General features: G+C 36.6%; 1 protein-coding gene across 1 annotated transcript in view; it reads left to right on the forward strand.

Annotated features, from left to right (window-relative positions):
• The first annotated feature begins 2,387 nt into the window (after window positions 1–2,387).
• Window positions 2,388–22,308, forward strand: part of LOC121390513 (DDB1- and CUL4-associated factor 17-like) — a 29,522-nt gene continuing 9,601 nt past the window's right edge. The window contains exons 1-11 of the mRNA XM_041522343.1: window positions 2,388–2,653; window positions 3,721–3,782; window positions 4,394–4,435; window positions 5,396–5,480; window positions 6,447–6,589; window positions 7,177–7,246; window positions 8,716–8,805; window positions 9,683–9,790; window positions 11,144–11,243; window positions 15,812–15,948; window positions 17,388–17,497. Of these exons, the coding sequence (XP_041378277.1) occupies window positions 2,519–2,653; window positions 3,721–3,782; window positions 4,394–4,435; window positions 5,396–5,480; window positions 6,447–6,589; window positions 7,177–7,246; window positions 8,716–8,805; window positions 9,683–9,790; window positions 11,144–11,243; window positions 15,812–15,948; window positions 17,388–17,497 (1,082 nt within the window). The 5' untranslated portion in view covers window positions 2,388–2,518. The remainder of the gene's footprint in view (window positions 2,654–3,720; window positions 3,783–4,393; window positions 4,436–5,395; window positions 5,481–6,446; window positions 6,590–7,176; window positions 7,247–8,715; window positions 8,806–9,682; window positions 9,791–11,143; window positions 11,244–15,811; window positions 15,949–17,387; window positions 17,498–22,308) is intronic.

A 22,308-nucleotide genomic window follows, 5' to 3' on the forward strand; every position in this document is an offset into this window, starting at 1 on the left:
GTCTCCTGTCTGATATATTGGCGTCCTCAAAAATCACTTTTCCGGTTGTAGACATATGTTGGTATTTAAAATCGAGGTCATGGAGTGTTCTTCGTAAAGTTGATATGGATATGTTGATTCCACATTCCTCCCTTAAAGCCACGTTAATCTTATGTAATGTAGGTAATTCGCCCTCTCTATAAAATATGTATACTCGTCGTCTAATAACATCTTTATCAAATAAATCGATGAGTTTTCGGTCGTGTTTTTTAACAGTGATTTCTGTGCTTGGATTCGTAGAGCTAAGTTTTTCACAGTTCTTTTTACTGTTGAAACCGAAACTTTAAGTGCAGCGGCAACTCGATCGACAATTCGATAAGAAGCATACCTAGGTCTACCGCGCTGATATTTATCTTCAAAATAATCGAAAACGTTCTTAATACACGATTTTACATCAACTGAAGTGTTTTTCGATTTACCCATATTTTTCCTCAAATAACAATAACAAGAATGTCGACTAATACATTTTCAATGAATTTATATACCCTACCTAACTTGTATTTTACGTGGTTTACACATTTCTACAATAGCACGTGCAGTCATAGATCGAAATAATGATGTTATTGACCAAGCAATGCTATCGTATTTTGGAAATTCAGGACTGTGTATGCGGGATGAAAAAGTGGTTGAACCCATACGAGTCCGAACAATAGCCCTTTGATTTTTCGCATTACAAATGTAATACCCCACCCCCAAACCCCAGCCCCTAGCACCACCATAAATACTATATAAATATATACGTATGAGTTCCCAATTTAGAGGCAAATTAAATAACATTTTTATTATTATTTGATGTTGGTGGCCTTTGACATTTTATCCCCCCCCCTGGTCTTCTGGGTCCGACCCTGCATTAAATTTATTTATAAATTTGGAAAGCACATTCCTGCGGTGTGTGAGGTGATTTGTGTTTATTACTGTGCTACACCTCAGTTGTGTTAGGTTAGGTATGGTATGCTAATATAGAATTGATATAATAAAATAAAAATACATAATACATTAGCTAAATTTATTAAATATAATGCACCTACAAGAAAGGGTTACATGTTCTGTTTGTTTACATCTATGTTTAACGGAAAGATTAGACAATGCTGTTACACACTGCAAAACAATAATAACCTTGATTTAGTGAAACTAGCTATAATGGCCTTCACGTAGCCTCAGATCCCAATCTTTTGATATGCAAATGACCTTAGTTATTTATAGGAGAAATAACGTGCATTCCGAACACACAGAGATTTTTAAAAAGTGGAATTAAGTCAACTTCGTGCATTTTATATGATGATTTGTATATAAAACATGTCGGGGTTTGGGTTTGTTTTCATGTAAATGCAAAGAAAACAAATATCGAATAGGAAATAAACGTAACATTTGCAAAACACTTTGGGTCTAAATCATTGAACAGGATAATAATATGTACATTGACACTGACCAAGCTGTAGCACCCACTCCAAACTTCAAATGCATATTCAAGGACTGGTCGAATATTATAAAAGTTGTGTAAATTTGCATAAGTATTTATTGATCCAAAGAGTATTTGTATTTCCTTAGAACAGAGATCATAGTTGAAGATGATTCACACACACACACACACACACACACACACACACACACACATATATATATATATATATATATATATATATATATATATATATATATATTTAAATGTGCTATTTTACAAAATTACATTTAGAAAATGCTTAATTAGTGTTTAGTAAATACATTGTCCTGCGTTGTGAGAAAAGCTCACCATGACACTCTTTAACTATCCTGAAATAGTCCGCTATGTAGGCCTACTATTTATTTTCGTGCTTCAACATTATCGGAAGTTGGTGTTTAAGGTAAAACAAATCCACATTGTTTAACATGAGGTCGAAACCGTAGACTAGAGCCAGAGTACCGTACCGTCACAGAGCTGTTCGGGACCCAGGGCTAGGTGAAAACGGTTGAGCAAAAAAACTCCGATTCTCTTTACTCAATTGTTCTAATAAAGACTGAAGACACGGCGAGATAGCTACCTTCCTTGTTAATTAAGAACTAATTAAGCTGTCGAGAAAATTAATCCTACTTTTACCAGTCGCCAATGCCTCAGTTACAAGTCACATGTCTAGTTGCATTCTGTAGCAATCGTCGTCTGCTAGCGTTTTCTTTTAAGTTCAATGAAACCATTTAATACATAGTTCAATATTTTAGAGAACGTTAATTCGTCCATCCCACGTGTGAATTATTGTACAGTAATTACAAATCATATCTGTTTACAGTCAAGTGCTTTGTAACAAAATAAGGAAAATACCCAAAACATTATAGTTGGTGCTCTAAACATCTAGGAAAAAATACGGAAGAAAAGGCGGAAAATGCAAAAGAAAATGTTAGGCAAAATGAAAACAAACTCAGTATAAAGCCTGACAATCAATAATACAAAGAAATACTTTGTATGCTACATGCCACCATGTTTAGATAACGATCGGTCGTATGCGCAATGCCTCGCACGTTAGATTATTTAACGAATATTAACGCAACCGGAAATGTGTTTTTTGTTCTTCGGTCCCGAGAATATGCGCTCCATGGTCATCAACATAAGAATTTTGGCGCTTTGAGAACGCTAATATGTCGTGTAAGTTTTAGAATAAGTTCAATAATGGGTCAGCCTGGTTAGAAAAAGGGGAATTTTACTTTTCCACACAACATACACAATTCGCACAGCCCTCATTTCTTCCCGATCTGACAACTATCTTTCAACTTCTTTCGTTGTCCTCAACATCACAGTCCTTGTCTCTCCAACTGTGACACGTGTTTGTCTCTTGTGGATATCCATGCCACACCTATCATTTAGCTGTGGGCTTAATCTGACCACTTTGGAGAGTGTTCAGTAGTTACTTCTGGCATTGTTAAAATGTACTTGTATAGTCATAACCATGTAGTACTATCATACTATGCTCGCACAATGATATATAGTTGTTAGTGTTGTTGGTTTATTATAAAAGAAAGGAATGTTAAGGAGGCCTCAGATAATGTCTACTACAGATATAGTTACATTTTGTTGGAAGCAAGCACAAATATTTTTTTTTTTACACAAAACCTCAAATCACAATCACACATGGCTAGCCCCTTAGATTGTGCATCTGTCATTGGTCAATTATAATTACTCGTTAATTCTGATTGGTAGAACACTTGGCAATCTCTGTTATTTCCGACATAACCCAAGTAATTTTCTATAACTACAAACTTATAACAGTGTCTCAGACCAAACCTAATCATTTATACAAACCTAACTAGCAGTGTTTCTACCAGAAAGACATTTTTGGGTATGGTGCTATGGAATTGAATGCAACCACAGTCAACAGGGGTTATGGGGACCCTCCCCCATAAAGAAAATGGGTTAAATTTAGGGTTAGGGTTAAGAAAATCATACAGTAATGATAAGAGTAATTAAGTTTGTCAAATGGTTAACTTAAAACAAAAACAACTGAAAAGTGTTTTCAGTATGGTTCCTCAATTCATTATAATAAGTTATATTAGTGAGATTAATTTATGGTTTGTAAAATTAAAAAGAAATATACGGTAATTAGTCCGAGAGAAAACCAAAGAAAATATAAAATCAAAGAAATATGAAAAATTAGATCAGATGAAACAGGAATGCTACACACACACCCAAATGATGTATGCACTTTTTACTTTCAGGGAAACACGACATATAAGAAGGTATGGGAGAAGAAGTCAGGAAAACATATATCAAGTGAAAGGTTGGTTTATTACAAAAGAAAGGAATGTTAAGAACAGGACAGTACATACATGTACCGTGTTCTTGAAGGACAGGCGAACATGGGAAAATTCATAAGTCCACCAAGCCCAATTAACCCTACTCACCTTTGCACTTCAGGCTAATGCTGGACCCATTGGGCTATTTCTCGTTCCAGCTGGTGCACCACGACTGGTATATTTATAGCAAAAGCTGTGGTATGTGCTATCCTGTCTGTGGGATGGTGCATATAAAAGATCCCTTGCTACTATTGGAAAAATGTAGCAGGTTTCCACTACTATTACGAATTACCAAATGTTTGACATCCAATAGCTGATAATTAATTAATCAATGTGCTCTATTGGTGTCGTTGGCTCAGGACGTAGCCCAGCGGTAAAGTGCAGGTCTGATGCACAGTCAGTCTAGGAGCGATCATGCATCAGGCGGACACCTTACCACTGGGCTGTGTCCCCCCCCCCCCCCCCCCACCAAAGGGAGTATCAAAAAGTTGCCTTTTATTTTTTAGGCAATTATTAGATAGATCTATAGCTGCCATACTGTTCTACTATAAATTATAGCGGCCGCCGAACTAAACTGCTCTTTTTATCTTTTCAGAAAGTACCTATATTTTGAGAACTATGCAGAATGTTATGGAGGGTGAGTGCTTTTTTGTGTGGAATTTTCCAGATTTATATGTCAGCACACGACAACTGACAATATGTTCAGGTTGCAGTATTTATCAGGACTTGAAATAAGAAATAAAATATGGCCTGCTGGAATTAAAATACAAGTATATAGCAGAATCATGAGCTAAATAGAATATGAGATAATCATGCAAACTTCTCTCTCTCTCTCTCTCTCTCTCTCTCTCTCTCTCTCTCTCTCTCTCTCTCTCTCTCTCGTGATTGTTTTGGTAATTTATGTGCTTGCTTTAATAAATGAATGGCAAAAGATATAAAAGACATATTTTATTAATTAATAATACCTTTTTGGGTGTTTTATAAAGGCAATTTTAGAATTAATTACTGAAAAAGGCTTGTTTAATCTCAGAGCAGCATGGCGCTAATTGAGACAAGATGGTGCTAGACTATTGAGGCATGGTGCTGCACAATGCTAAAACAAGTTAGGGAAAACACTACTGTCTCTCTCTCTCTCTCTCTCCTCTCTCTCTCTCTCTCTCTCTCTCTCTCTCTCTCTCTCTCTCTCCCTCTCCCTCCCTGTGATTATTTTGGTGGTTTTACAGTGTGAATTTCTGCTTTAGTTTTTCACAGGCCTCTATTTCAAACCCTACAATATGCCAAATAGTATATCAGTTCAAAATGCACCTGGCATTGAATACACATAGTCTCTAAGACTATATATGTCAAAATTACCAAATGTTTGACATCCAATAGCCGATGATTAATAAATCAATGTGCTCTAGTGGTATTGTGGAACAAGACAAACTTTAACTGTTAGTACTAATTATACAGAGTGTGTTTTAGTTGTAGATTTACGTTTACATGCAAAACTATGTTTACAGTATTTTCTGAAATTGATCCCTGGTCGCTCTTATTTCCGCAATCTTGACAAAATCTTAACGTTTATTATTTCATTAATCTTTTTTTCTACTTCCAGCAGCACCAAGTCTCTAGTTCCCAGGCTACTTTACAAACTGCCTCCAGCACCTAAGATTGAAGATGCCTTACTTTGCTCTAATTCAGTAAGTACGGCACTGGAAGGAAGGAAATGTTTTATGTAACGACGCACTGAACGCATTTTATTTTACGGTTATATGGCATCAGACATATGGTTATGGACCACACATACATTGAGAGAGGAAACCCACTGTCGCTACTTCCATGGGCTACTCTTTTCGATTAGCAGTAAGGTATCTTTTATATGCACCATCCTATAGACAGGGTAGTACATACCACAGCCTTTGATATGCCAGTCATGGTACACTGGCTGGAACGAGAAATAGCCCAATGGGCCTACTGACAGGGATCAATCCCAGACCGACTGCACATCGAGCGAGCACTTTACCACTGGGCTACATCCTGCCCCATACAGTACTGGAGTAAAACGGTTAACAATACCTTTAGGCACACTGATTTATTAATCATTGACTTGAATGTCAAATACAGTGAAACCCCTCTAAATGTCTGATATTAAGAGGAATCCGGTTTAGAGAGGTTAAATTCTGTCCTGGTTTTTAAAAGGGAACTCTGTAAAATGTCTGGTTTTGAGGGAATTCCGGTTTACAGTTATATGGAGTCAGACATATGGTTAAGGACCACACAGATATTGAGAGAGGAAACCCACTGTCGCCACTTCATGGGCTACTCTTTTTCAATTAACAGCAAGGGATCTTTTATATGCACCATCCCATAGACAGCATAGCATATACCATGACAGCCTTTAATATATCAGTCGGGGTTCACTGGCTGGAGCGAGAAATAGCCCACTGACGGGAATCGATCCCAAACCCTCCGCGCATCCAGTAAGTGCTTTACCACTGGGTTATATCTCGCCCCAGCATGATGAATGTTGCTACGAACTGTTTCAGTCTTACTTTTGTCCTACTTTATATATATTTTCAGTCCTACTTTTGTTCTACTCTTTTTATAAGGATGTGCTTGGCAGCCTGCATTTCATTATGTGGTATTCTTGTATGTTAATTGTTTAGGGTTGCCTTCCACCACGGACTGATGCTGGGAAGGACAGTGTGATGACCATCTCCAAGAACCAGTACCTCGTGCAGTACCATCTTAGAACGGGACGCGAGATTCAGCGTATATTTGTCAATTCATTGACCCTGTTTAAACTCAGGTCAGTACCTTGTGCAATACCATCTTAGAATGGGACGCGAGATTCCGTATATATTTGTAAATCCATTGACCCGGTTTAAACTCGGGTCAGTACCTCGTGCAGTACTATCTTAGAATGGGATGCGAGATTCAGCGTATATTTGTCAATTCGTTCACCCGGTTAAACTCGGATCAGTACCTCACGCAGTTCCATCTTAGAATGGGACGCGAGATTCAGCGTATATTTGTCAATTCATTGACCCAGTTTAAACTCAGGTCAGTACCTCATGACTTACCATCTTAGAAGGGAAAACAAGATTCAGCATATATTTGTCAATTCATTGACCCAGTTTAAACTGAGGTCAGTACATTGTGCAGTACCATCTTGGAGGGACATAGACGATGATTAGTAATCAATGTCCTCTAGTGGAGTTGTTTAAAAAACACATTTTAAATCAAACTGTGGTTCAAAATCGGAAAACAGAATGAATCATCTCATCCCTATACGGAGGTGGGGTAAGGTTTGGGCTAGTTTTTCTGGGGAAGGACCTGACCTGTTTGCATGCCTGATATATATTTTGGTAACAACATTTTTTTTTTTTCCTGCAGGGATATTTCTTGGAATAACAGTGGCAGAAGCATTGTTTTAAAAGCCACCCCAACCAACCTGCATCATGAGGTAATTAGAAGACATATCATGGGAGACATTTCACAGTCAATATTTCATGGAATATATTTCATGTGGTTTTGCTGGGCTAGTTCAGGCTCATCAGAATATTTTGCCAATTTATCTATTTAACTTTAAAAACTGCAGGATCCCAGTTATTTTTTAAATTTTTTTTAGTTATTACATAAAATTATTTCACCAAATCAAAATAAAGTTCGCAAATTGTTTTTAAAATTCTCAACCAGTCCCAGAGCTAGTCCTGTTTTGTCACATGTGATTTGTGTTTTATATCTGGTACATGTTTGTGTGCCTGTGCACACGCATGTGTGTCTATATTTGTATAAACACACACTTACACACCTTTTCGTACGCCAGTCTATGATGGGTCGTATTATGGTATGGTGGTGTCCGTCTGTTAACTTTTTCTTGTCCGGACCATATCTTGCATACAGATGCATACAAGAACATCAAACCTCACATGTAGGAACATCTGGGGATGGCGGTGTGTCGCGTTCTATTACTAGGTCACTGTGACCTACTTCTCACAGTCTACAGCATGTAACAGTAAATCCTTTTCCAGACCATATCTTGCATACAGATGCACACAGGACCATCAAACCTCACATGTAGGAACAACTTGGGGTGGCTGTGTGTCGCATACTATTACTAGATCTCTGTGACCTACTTTTCACGGTCTACAGCACATATCAGTAAAACCTTGTCCCGACCATATTTTGCATACAGATGCATACAGGACCATCAAACCTCACATAGGAACAACTTGGGATGGCGGTTTGTCGCATACTATTACTAGGTCACTGTGACCTACTTTTGACAGTCTGCTGCACATAACAGTACAGGGCCGTATCCTGATCAAAATTCGGGGTGGGGGGGGGGGGGGGCACTACTTTTTATAAACAAATGAAACACTACAAATTAAACCCTGAGATGTGTATGCTGTTTTCTGCAGTAAAAAAAAAGTGAGATTCTCAGCGGGGCAACTCCCCCCTCCACCCATGGAGGATACGGCCTTGCAGTAAATCCATATCCGGATAATGTCTTGCATACAGATGCGTACAATGGTTACAGTATCCTGAGTAGTTCGTCCAAAACAAACTGTTCATTCATCCCATTGTAAAAATTTCACATAAAATAGAATTGAATCATACCCGTAACATATTCATTAATATCTATGGTTTTCCATCAGACTTCTGAAGGACGCATCATGTATCTCACCGGTACTCTTGTTTAATTTGTGTTTATTGGGATGGCCTTTTGACTTGGTCCATATACCGGTACTCTTTTTCATGTTAATCAACACAGGCACGTACACACATACACACACACACACATACACACACACACACACACAAATAGTGCCATAAATTTTGCACAAACAAACAATTATTGTATTTTATAACCATTGATGGAGATAGAAACAGTAACTGTTGCAATGACTAAATATTTTTTACATTTTTCAGCGTACAACCAGAGCAAGAGTTACCTCATTGTTCATCTTGTTTGATGTCTTTCCATTGGAGTTTGTTGGTCAGATGGAAATAGACAGAACGGTACGATATACAGATAACCAGACTTCAAGGTCGACTTAAACAGTTTTTAGCACTAGCAGTTTTGAGAATTTGTTTGAAAATATATAGTCATATTTATTTTGTCTACGGTCTAAAGAATCATGCTGATTTTTTGTTTTTGTTTTTAGAGTAGGTTTTTAAATTTAGTTTTCACTAACATCCGAACCAAATTGTTAACAACTATACTAAATTACTGTCCTACCTTTAATTACTGTAGATTTTCCCCAAAAATGTCCAGACACAAATCGTGAAAAAAAACATTACAGTGACAGAGATTCCACATACGAGACTGTAACGATGTTACCAATATCGACATCATTGAGATTGCATAGGGCAAAGTACATTCAGTTTTCTGCCGTTTACCATTTTGCTTGATTATGGAATATGTTACTTTTCAAGAGGGGTGGGACAATATGACATAATCTAACAAGGTCATGACATACGCTAAGGTATAACGCTCTCATCATGACATCAGATTAATTACGTCACATACTTAGGAGGCTTCCACCCCTCTTGAAGAGTACGGTGTTCCACAAAAAAATCAAAATGCCAAATGGTGGGTAGTCAAACATTGCATGTATTTTGCCCTATGCAATCTCAGCGAAGTCGATATTGGTGACATCGTTACAGTCTCTTATGTGGAATCTGTGTCAATGTAATGGTTTTTTCACAATTTATGTTTGGACAAAACGTGAAGAAAATCGAACTGTAATTAAAGATAGGAGAGTAATTTAACATAGTTGTGATACAAGATAAATTTAACACACTGTTTGAAAATGTTTTTATCACTATAGTAAGATTGAATAGGTATGTAATAAAATCATTATTATTGTGAAACAGGTTGTAATCGCTATTTCAGATATTTGGGTTTGACCAAACAGCAGCCATGGTTACCACTGACATGCTCATTGTGATGTATCAGTCGGGCTACATAAAAATATACAGCATCCCATACATCATCGACAAGGTAATAATAATAATCATACACATTAAAGAAACTGGTCTGTTATACATCTTTGAGAGAGTCGCAATGTAACCATGTGCAGGCAACTGGTGCAACAAAGGCCGTGGTATGTGCTATCCTGTCTGTGGGGTGGTGCATATAAAAGATCCCTTGCTGCTAATTGAAAAGAGTAGCCCCTGAAGTGGTGACAGCGGGTTTCCTCTCTCAATATCTGTGTGGTCCTTAACCATATGTCCAACGCCATATAACCGTAAATAAAATGTGTTGAGTGTGTCATTAAATAAAACATTTCCTTCCTGCTATATATCCGACGCCATATTACCTAAGATAATGTGTTCATTCTGTTATTAAATACTTGCCTGAAGTGTTTGCGTCGCAGGTTTGAACCACCTCGGTGGATCCATTCAACTGATTAGGGTTTTTCTCGTTCCAACCAATGCACCATAAATGGTCAAAGGCCATGGTACATGTATGTGTTTTCCTGTCTATGGGAAAGTGCATATTAAAGATCTCTTGCTGCATTAGGAAAAATGTAGCAGGTTTCTTCTCTTAGACACTATGTCTGAGTTACCAAATGTTTGACATCTAATAGCCGATGATTAATAAATCAATTTGCTCTAGTGCAGCCCTCTACATTAACTTTTCCTTCTAGGAGCCAGATGGCACCTACCTGTATTTTTATATAGATAGTATGAAATGTTTTAGTCACGTATCCGACCAAATCAGTCGCAATGTTGAGGGCTGTAGTGGTCACATTAAACAAAGCAAACTTTATGTGTTGTTAAATGAAACAATTCTTTCTGGGTTTTTTCTTCTTAGGGAATGTAAAATTTTGAATAATTATTTAAATTGTTTCTTGAAATCGTGTAAGCATATAACAGGTTTTTATAACACCGAAAATGCATTTTTTATGATTGTAAAAACACGTTTGTCTGAGAAGTAATGGTTATCGAGATAAGCTCTAGTTATTTTTAGACGGTACCTTCCCATATATACATCACATACAGGTACTTTAGCCTTTCTGTTATAACTTTACAGTGCTTCTGCCAGAAAGACATTTTTGGGTATGGCGCTATGGAATTGAATGCAACCACAGTCAACAGGGCATATTGGGGGCCTCCTCCAGAAACAAAATGGGTTAAGTTTAGGGTTAGGGTTAAGAAAATCATACAGTAAGGATAAGAGTAATTAATTTTTTCAAAAGGTTAACTTAAAAATATAATTTGTGTGTGGCGCCATACCCATTTTACCCTCTGGCAGAAACCCTGCTTTATCCAACTAGGTTGCATGTTTGTAGATTAACTAAACGTAGTCTAAACTAGGGTCAGTGTGTTTAAAGCTAACGCTGTTTTTCAGTACAGAATGTATAGTGCCAAGTTGAACGAGATTGTCCCAAATACGCAGTCTGTTTGCGGCCAGTGTCCTGACGGTATACCCATCAACATAAAACTGACAGGTACGTGTAATGTGTGCAGGTAAACCAAATAACTTCTGGCTGAGTTTGAGGTGCACCCAAATTTTGATAGAGAAGTTAACACCACAAGTCCTGTGATTGGTGATAAATGTGTTACTACCAAAAAAAGGTTTCATCTGGGCAAAAAATGTATGCAATTTTATTTCATCTTGTATCACTGTGTCAAGTAGCCTTGTGCTTGAAACATGCAGGGTTTGAACTTAACAACGACACCGACGGCAATTGCCATCGTTGAGATATAAATTGCCGTAGGTAGAGACCATCACTGATGGCACCAAAGTGCCATCGTTAAAGCTCCTCACAATGGCTAAATATATACACCTGGTGTACATTATCTGCCAGTATTTAACATTTGCACATTTGAAATATGTCTACATAGAACAAAATAACCTTTCAGTGCGGTGCGGTATACTTTAGCATGCTCATATACCATGAAGATTTCAAGCATGTCCGCCCCAGGGTTCGGTCTCTGGGAAGCCAAGGGCCCAATTCCGGGCCAGATGCCTTTCAGTCATGTTTATTTGTCACTGTTTTTTTAAATTGCCATAGGCAGGCTCACAATAGCCGTCGGTGGACTGTTTCACCCAAGGCTATGTTTTTAAAAATTGTCGTGGGAGACAAATTCTTATGTTAGAACCCTGACATATCTGGAGTACCTGTAAAAAAAAAAATAGTTCTTAAATTTTGTGCGGAACTAAGGTAGTCATAGACGCTACCCGTTATCTCTGAAATAAGCAGCTTGGGGTGGTAGTATTTATATCTGTGGTGTTTATGTCGATTGATACGCTGCAGGTTGGAGTTTTAGCCAAATATGTTACTATTGTCGTGACTTGATTTGGTAATGCACACCCTGCAGGTTTATACAGTACACAGGCTGTCCAGTGATCCTACTTTTCCTACATTTTCCTACTTCTTGGTCTTTGCCCCCTTTTTTTTCCGGGGGGAGGTTAGCTCAGTCAGTTGAGTGCTTGCTTGAGGTGCTTACGTCACAGGATCGAACCACATAGGTGGATCCATTCAGCTAATTAGGTTTTTCTCGTTCCAACCAGTGCACCACAACTGGACAAAGATTGTGGTATGTGCTTTCCTGTCTGTAGGAAAGTGCATATAATAGATCCTTTGCTGCATTAGAAAAAATTTAGTAGGTTTCCTCTGGTGACTACAAGTCAGAATTACTAAATGTTTGACATCCAATAGCCGATGATTAATTAATCAATGTGCTCTAGTGGTGTCATTAAACAAAACAAATTTTAAACTTTGTCCTATTTCTCCTACTTTTTCTTCAAAATACCTAGTTGTTTCTACTGTTTTGTTTCAAAATGGTGCGAATTGCTGTTAAAGTGTGCATATTTCTTGTGTTATTATAAACAATTATGGGAATTTTAGGTTTTTTGGCAGTAAGATATATCTGCCAATTTGTGGCACTATATAATCTCAACATATTAAACTTACACCCTCAACAATCTGTCCAATGATTAACATGATTATAATGTACAATGTGTATGTATTACTTTAGAATCGATAATACATTATGGAAAACTTAAATTAATCATGTTAATCTGTTTTACTGTGCATCAGCATTACTAGGCATGTAAATAATGTGTATATATATATATATATATATATATATATATATATATATATATGTACAATGTCATGTGTTGATTAATACAGTGTACAGTAATTTGAAATAACTGTATAACGTGACCATTACATAAGATTTATATTATTTTGGATAGAACAGAAAATACAGGTACAAACTGAGCACCACATAAAAAATTTAAAATTTCTTCTCAATAATAACTTTTGGGATTTAACAGTATGAGGTTGAATAATGTCGCTACATACTATTTCATTCCTACTTTGTCCTACTTTTCCTACTTTTGTCCTACTTTTCCTTCTGTTTTTCTACTTTTGTCAAGCAATGAAAAGGACGATGTTGCGTTAAGTCTGCTTTAAATTTGCCACAGGTCGGTGTTGGTGTCCCCTACAGTGATTTTAAATATCATTTTAAACAATATATCTTTTTGACTTGGCAAGATACTTTTTATTCTGTCTAGCCAGTCCTGGGAGAATGGCAATCCTCCTACAGGCAGTGCAGGAAGATCGAAGTAGTTTTGTGCTGTGCCCGTATCAGCCATATATATTTGACGCATTCATTTATTTTAAAGAAGGACTCTCCTCCTCAGTGTGAACATTGTCAGTGTACATTGACTGTGCGCCACATTTTGGTAGCATGTGCTCATCTGAAGCTGACAGGAAATGATATACATGTATTTGGCAACAGAAATGTTTTGGAATCTTTCTAATTCCACCCTGAATTAATTTTAATGTTTTTAAAACACTTTGATTCCTATACAATATTTTAAAATATACTTACCTTGATATTTGTGTTGTATTGTACTATCCCCCACAGCTCCTCACACTGGTTTTACATAATTATATAAATCATATTTTCATATACTTAACATTTGTGACACGCAATAGCCGATGTGTATTTTTGTGCTGAGGTGTTGTTAAACATTCATTCATTCATTCATTCATTTTTACCGGCCTCGGTGGCGTCATGGTTAGGCCATCGGTCTACAGGCTGGTAGGGACTGGGTTCGGATCCCAGTCGAGGCATGGGATTTTTAATCCAGATACCGACTCCAAACCCTGAGTGAGTACTCCGCAAGGCTCAATGGGTAGGTGTAAACCACTTGCACTAACCAGTGATCCATAACTGGTTCAACAAAGGCAGTGGTTTGTGCTATCTTGCCTGTGGGAAGCACATATAAAAGATCCCTTGCTGCTAATCGGAAAGAGTAGCCCATGATGTGGTGACAGCAGGTTTCCTCTCTCAATATCTGTGGTCCTTAACCATATGTGTGACGCCATATAATCGTAAATAAAATGTGGTGAGTGCGTCGTTAAATAAAACATTTCTTTCTTTTTCTTTCTTCATTCATTCATTCATTCATTCATTCATTCCTACTTCTGTCCTACATTTTCATAAGAGTGCGCTGGACGGCCTGTACATGTAGCTCTGACACTTGCCAGATGTGCATTTTAGGAACAATTAGCGAATTTCATTTTAATTTTGAAAAAAACCCATTAATTATTTTGTATACAAATTACATGTATATTATGTAATAATTGGTATTTTGTTGTAAAAAGTAACTCTGGTTTTACATTTTTAAAGATTTTTTGGCAAATTATTTTGCTCAACAAGACCTACTTGTACATGTAGCCCTGCATACTACAGTTGTTATAGTAACTGTACTACTGCCACTACCACTACTGCTATTACCACTCCTACTTATTATGAATTATTATTAACAATACAATGTAATTATGTTTTAAAATTTAATAAATTCATTAAACATTAGCAAGTATTGAGGGGAACATCAACAGGCTTAACTCTGATTAATTAATCTAGCACTACACTGAATGTACAGGCAGTTTGTGAGAAGCAAAGTAAGTTTGAAACATATTTTATTGCATATAATATACAATAAGATTGGGCACAAGTTATTCAACTTACGAGGCCCTCTCCTAATTACAAAAATAACATTATAGGCGACTACTATTACTACAAATATTTGAAACAAAGTAACTACACAAAACATCAAGGAAGACAAATTAATAGTGCAGATAAAGTGAAACCAGAAGAAAGACTGCAATACATATTCAGAACAAAGTTAATACAAAGAATTTCAAGCAAAATAGATTATGGCACAGCTTTGACGTGGGATAGTTGATAAGTTCTGCACATTGTGATATACTTTAAGTTAAACATAATAATGTATTGTAGAGTAAAACATAAACGTTGATGCTTCTACTGTGTTATATTTCATATATTAATCAACTTCACTTGGGTAAGAAAACTAAGGGGGGACTTTACTGAGAAACTTATAGTAATTCTTTTTCTTAAAATCTTGCATATAAAATACAAGAATCTGTAAGGTAATAAATCCATAATAACCACAATTACAATGGTTTAAAAAAAACAACTATTTTTCAGTAATTGTCGCTTGCATTTTAAAAAATAACACTACATGTATAATAAAAGTAATGTCTCTATTTAAAACCACAAGTTGAAAATCTCAAAGTTTCATCAACTAAATGTTGACATTGTCAGGAGAAAACAAAACATACAAACGGGAGTTCAGCCTTTAAAACCAGTAGGATAAAAACAGTTCAAGTGAAACACCAGAGTTAAAAGATGAATCACATCTCAAGATAAGCTGACTGGGAGGACTGACAAAATAAAGATATAAAAACAGTTAAGATAAAAGAATCATAGAATCATAAAAAGTAAAACGGTTCAAGATTTCCATGCAGTCTCAAACTTAATAAAATATTTTAAAAATAGAACTTAATCATGAATTATAAATCTTAAATAAAATTGTACAAATTAAATCCATTTTGCATCAAACCAGTTTATAACAGGCTTAATGCTTCTTTTTTTCCTACTCTATATAAATAAAGGTAAACAAAAATGTCTTGTGCCCCTCACTCCAGATATCATTCCTATGGGCCTGAGACTTTTGTATTTCTCTTCACAGAATGTCCGCCCGTCCTGTTGTCTGTCCGTGCTGCTGACCAAGACTTGCAGATCGGTGGTTTCCCCTGGCACTATCTGATGACCCCATACGGGCACTTCAGTGAATACAGCCTGTACTCGGTCGCCACGCACAAACTGGTGTGTAATACTAGTATATATTATCTTTCTCAGTCGTCCTTTTACTATCTCTGTCTGTCTATCTATCTCTCTCTCTCTCTCTCTCTCTCTCTCTCTCTCTCTCTCTCTCTCTCTGCATTTTTGCATGTACCTTAGTTTGAGACCCAATGGCCAATGTATTTTTCATACTTGGGTGTCATTAAACATTCATTTATTCTCTCTCTCCCTCTCCCCCTCTCTCTCTCTCTCTCTCTCTCTCTCTCTCTCTCTCTCTCTCTCTCTCTCTCTGTCTCTGTCTGTCTCTGTCTGTCTCTCTCTGTCTCCCCCTTAAACATTCTATTAAATCAGTAATAAATACACAGATTGTTGCTTTTCCATAACTGTACAATCAGTTTAGTTAGTACTTTGTTACAGTAACCTGTTTGTTCTGTAGTATTAGTAGATTCTAAAATAATCAGTCAATAATAAACAGGCATATTGGTGAACCGGACACTGTAGATCAGTTCAGTTAGTATTACCGGGCTCGGTGGTGTCATGGTTAAGCCATCGGACATAAGGCTGGTAGGTACAGGGTTCGCAACCTGGTACCGGCTCCCACCCAGAGCTAGTTTTAACGACTCGGTGAGTAGATGTAAGACCACTACACCCTCTTCTCTCTCACTAACCCTCTAACAACTAACCCAGATAGCTGAGGTGTGTGCCCAGGACAGCTTGTTTAAACCTTAATTGGACATAAGCACGAAAATAAGTAAAAGAAAATAAAGTTAGTTCTTTGTTACAACATGGTAACCGGTTTGTTGTGTAGTAATAGTAGATTCTGGTGCAGGACCTAGCCCAGTGATAAAGCGTTTGCTTGTTGCGCGGTCGGTCTGGAATCGATCCACGTCGGTGGGCCCATTGGGCTATTTCTCGTTCCATCCAGTGCACCATGACTGGTATATCAAAGGCTGTGATATGTGCTATCCTGTCTGTGGGATGGTGCATATAAAAGAAGGAATAAGGAAATGTTTAATTTAACGACGCATTCAACACATTTTATTTACAGTTATATGGCGTCAGACATATGGTTAAGGACCACACAGATATTGAGAGAGGAAACCCGCTGTCGCCACTTCATGGGCTACTCTTTTCGATTAGCAGCAAGGGATCTTTTATATGCACCATCTCACAGACAGGATGTTGTGGAGCACTGGTTAGAAAGAGAAATAGCCCAATGGGTCCACAGACGGGGATCGATCCTAGACCAACCGTGCATCAAGCGAACGCTTTACCACTGGGCTACGTCCCGCCCTTCATATAAAAGACCCCTTGCTACAATGTAGACTGGTTGGGATGGGAGAAAATCGGACGAACTCACCCTCACTCTTAAAGTGAGAGCACAACCACTAAGCTACATGTCGACTCCTCTCCCCCACCCCCTGACATGAATAGTAAACGAAAACGTTTGTGGTTATTTTCAGGCCGACAATGGAACGTTAGTGAGACCGGAAGGGATCTATCTTCCCGACCATGCTATCTTCCACGGAGATGAATCTGGGAGAATCATTTATGCTGGATCGGAAGAGGTCAGGTAAGATCTGCTGTAGAATACTTTATTTTTGAGGGGTGTAATTTTCACGCTTATGAAAAATCGCCATGTTTGCAGAATTAATATTTCACACATCCTTGATTTAAGGGACATACCCTAGTTTTTAAACATTGTGGCATATTTTTTTACTATCAGAGCCATTTTTGATAACTGAAATAATACTTTACTTAGATTTTATTTTTTAGATTGTCCATTTCCGTACATTCGAGGTGTTTTTGGTCATCCTGGTGTTTTTAATATCACAAAATGCATTACGCACATGCTTCTGAGAGGTAAAGATTATGGAGTCAAGTTTCAGTCTGTTTTTAGAGGGTATTTCACCATTTCAAAGTCACAGACTCATGTTTCACTCTATTGTAACTTTATCCAAATTGGTTACAGGTCTGTAGATTAAACAACCGTAGTGTTAATTTCTCTTTAAACAAACCTCTTTGTGGTTTTTTACAGTATTATTTATTAATAAATACTGTTTCCACAGACAATGCATAAGCAATATTAACCATCGATACCTTGCGACGGGATTAATTAGTCCTGGATAGGTTATCAATTAAGACTTTGTTTAAAAACAAAAACGATCGATTGATTGTGTCAGCAGTCTTATCAGATCAAATGACGTCAAACAACTCCCATGCGATTTTGAAGAAATAAAGATGCTCTTTATTAAATGGGTGAGTGATACAGTAGGCAAAGATTCAATTCCTGACCAGCTGGTAATTAACCGGGACCAGACCGGCCTTGGTGGTGTTGTGGGTAAGCCATCGGTCATAAGGCTGGTAGGTACAGGTTTTGCAGCTCAGTACCGGCTCCCACCCAGAGCAAGTTTTAACGACTCAGTGGGTAGGTGTAAAAAACACTACACTCTACTTTTTTTTCTCTCTCACTAACAACTAGCCACTAACCCACTGTCCTGGACACACAGCCTAGATAGCTGAGATGTGCGCCCAGGACAGCATGTGAGAATTGGATATAAGCACAAAAATAAAGTTGAAATGAAAATAAACTGGAACCAGACTGGTGTATCACTTGTTCCTGGGTTGATTGGACCGTGGAAGAGAGAGAAAGAGAAAGAAATGTTTTATTTAACAACGCACTCAACACAATTCGAGGGGTTAGTGCCAGAACCACTTATCTCCTTTCCACTTCAATCTGAGAAAACTGCACTGAAAACTTTGGAATGCACTTAAAAATCGGAAACTTAACTTTTGCTAAACATTTTGCTTTTAGATGCTAGCAGTTATTTGTTTTAGTATAAAACTTAAAAGTTTTGTCTGCTAATAATAATAGATCATGGTGTAATTAGATGAAGAAATATTTAATTTATTCTGGCGCCTGGAACTTGAATACAAACAGCTCCAACAAGCATGCCAGAGCAAGCTATTTTATAAACAGTGTTTCTTACAGCCCAGCATGTGACAAATTGTGTGAAATCTCAAGTGAAGAATAATGTTATCTTGCAGTGAGTCCACATGGCATACTGTAAACTTTCAATTTCGCAGCAGCTCTGAAACACCTAATTGGGCCTGTGTTGTTAATACTTTGAAAATGTACTGGAGGCAGGAAGTAATTGTAAACAATAACAAATTATCTCTGGATGGCAGACACTGGCAAGGGTCATGGGTGTTTCCAGCTGTGTGCACAGTAACCTTACCCTACACTGAGATGGTGAATCAGGTTCCCTGGTATTGTAGCAGGTTGCTAGAAGCACTTAAAAACTTTAGAAAAACAATTTGTTAAGCAAAGCAAAGCCTGAAAACATTAATTATTACATGAAATGTAAGCTATCATACCCGTTTTAACAGGTATATTTATTACATTAATTATTACATGAAATGTAAGCTATCATACCAGTTACAACAGATATATTTATTACATTAATTATTACATGAAATGTAAGCTATCATACCAGTTATAACAGATATATTTATTACACTAATTAAACACGAAATGTAAGCTATCAGAGTAAACTGCACCATATCTGTAGTGTTGAGGTACTGACTGAATTAATAATGTTAATTCAACAGTTAAGATAAGTTAATACGTTTAATGATTTTTGATACACAGTAATTTAACAATTCAAAATGAATACAGGGCCAGTAACTATATTCGGCATTTTTTTCTTACAAGTTTCCATTCGTTGTAAAGTGTCTACGTTTTAACATGTTCTAAAACAAATGTTCTTTAACTTAATGATTTAAACAGCAATTTAAAGAGAATAAAATGACAAATATATTTACAATCAACGTGTAATGATTTCTAGCAGAATACGCATTTTCGTAGGCTTTACAAAAATGCACAAAAAAACTCATTGTGTGCAAGATGTTTGCATGTAACATGGGTCAGATATTACTGAAACAATGTTTACAAGTTATCTGTGATTAACACTGGTCCTTAATTCATTTTGTTGAGTATATTTTAAATATGCAAGTAATACTACTAAAGATAACTGTGTTGAAACCAAAATCTATTGATTGATATACTTTAAATTGTACAGATATGCACTGGTGTATCCGGGTAGCCAGGGATTGGGTACAAGAGGGCCTTTCCTTCTCAAATATACCTCTTTTTTTCACAATACCAACTTTTATAATGCATGTCACCCCATAACATGTGTAAAAGCAGTGCCCTCTATCCCCACTCCATCCCCAGTATAAAATCCTGGCTACCCTAATATATATGCGCCGTTAAGGTTTATTGACTAGTTGGATATTGGCATGGATGGGAAAGAAATATTTAATGGCATGCAAGCACATATTTTTATATGTCCTCTCTGTGAGGTATTTCGACACTTGGCCTATAAAATGGAAAAGGAAAATTGTTACCAGCATAGTGGCTGCTCCAAGAAAACAGCTACTAGGTATCATTTGTAGGCACTTCCTCATTGACAGGAAAGTACATACCACAATCTTTAATTTAATGTACCAGTCCTGGGCACTGTTTGAAGTAAGACAAAAGCCGATGGGTCCACTAAGGGCAATCAGTCATATATCCACTGAACTATGCTGACATGGGTGATATACTGTATGCGTGTACAGGAATGAACTTCTCTTATTATATATAAATTGCAAATACATTGCGGTAACTGTAGATAAAAAATAAAGACACATTTTCAAGTATAGTTTCATGTTCTGATTGTCAATGTTTTGAAACATTTTAATTTGTTCATTGAATAAAGATTGTTGATTAAAAATTTTAATAAATTGATATTATAATAATGATAACAGTGAATGCGATTAAGTACAATGAGATCAGGCGTGAAAAAATATCTAAATACAGTTTAATGCATTCGTCGTCAGCATTGATCTGGTGCGTGATTAAGTATGTTTGTCTAATGCGCTCGTACAATGATAATCATGTACACACACATATTTTATTTAAACACACTATAGCAGTAACCACTTTGTTATAATGACCAGAGATCCCCCAACATTGGAACATCTGAAATGTTACAATTATTCCAGTTAGTGTAGTAATATCTAGATATTTTAGCCCAGAAAATATGAATGTGCATACATTTCAACTACTACAATGAACAATATTTATTAGTACTATGCATATTTATGTTATGTCATTTACATAAAGGGGTCGCTTCTTCTAACCAATTAGTTATAATATGAACAGACTCTAATTTAAAGAAAAATGCTTGACCTTTATCTACTAATTCATTTTCAACTATGTGTCAAATATTATATAATGTCTATAAAATATACAATGACTAGAAAAGTTACAATCCTGTGATGATGCCTTTGAAATAATATAAACTAATTTCCCTCTATGCTAAGTAAATTAAAATATTTTATTGCGTATGGTCATAAAACATTTATCATCTTTGGGCCAGTATCCTTATTTTCATATTTTCATTTTTTTATATTTAATATTCACATTGTCTACGCAATACAGACATAGCTAGTTCATAATTTTTAACTAAGGTTGTGTATGGGAGCCATGTTTAAAAAAAGAAAGAAAGAAAGAAAGAAAGAAAACAATGTTATATTTAATGACACAATCAACACAACTACAGGTACATGTGGTTAATGACCACAAATATATTTTAGAGAGGAAACTATGGGCAACTTTCTTTTTTTTTTTTATTAGCACCAAGGGATCTTTAATACATGCATCGTCCCACAGGCAGGATAGTACATAGCATGGTCTGTAACACCAGTTGTGAAGCACTGGCTGGAATGTGAAATAATCCAATGATTCCACTAACAGGAATCGATCCTAGACTGACTGCACATCAGGCCAGCACTTTACTACTGGGCTACGTCCTGCCCCCGGCAAATTAATTTAATTATATTATTTTTTCTCTAATACACATAGTAATTATTCAGACTAAAATAAGGGAAACAACTTTCCTGTTTAACTAGTTTCTCTATGTCTCTGTTCAGTTAATATTTTCTCAACTGCGTGTTTCTTCTGTAGACATAAATGAACTCTGCAATCATTTCTAATTAAAATATTTACATAACCAACATTTATTCAGCAACTAGTTAACAATACACACATTTTACCACATTCCAGATGTCTAAGAACTAAACACTTCCAGTTTGGGTTCTGATGTATAAAAGCACGAATAAATGATTGATTTGAATGAGATATTGTGAAATGATAGTACACATTTCCATGATGCTGACACGGTAATTAACTAATTTTTGTATAATTCACCATATAATGGGTTCTGACACTAACCCCTCGACATGTTATTTACGGTTATATGGCGTCAGACATATGGTTAAGGACCACACAGATATTAAGAGAGGAAACCCACTGTCTCCACTTCATGGGCCACTCTT

The sequence above is a fragment of the Gigantopelta aegis genome, chromosome 15 (assembly GCF_016097555.1).
Source record: "Gigantopelta aegis isolate Gae_Host chromosome 15, Gae_host_genome, whole genome shotgun sequence".
NCBI lineage: Eukaryota > Metazoa > Mollusca > Gastropoda > Neomphalida > Peltospiridae > Gigantopelta > Gigantopelta aegis.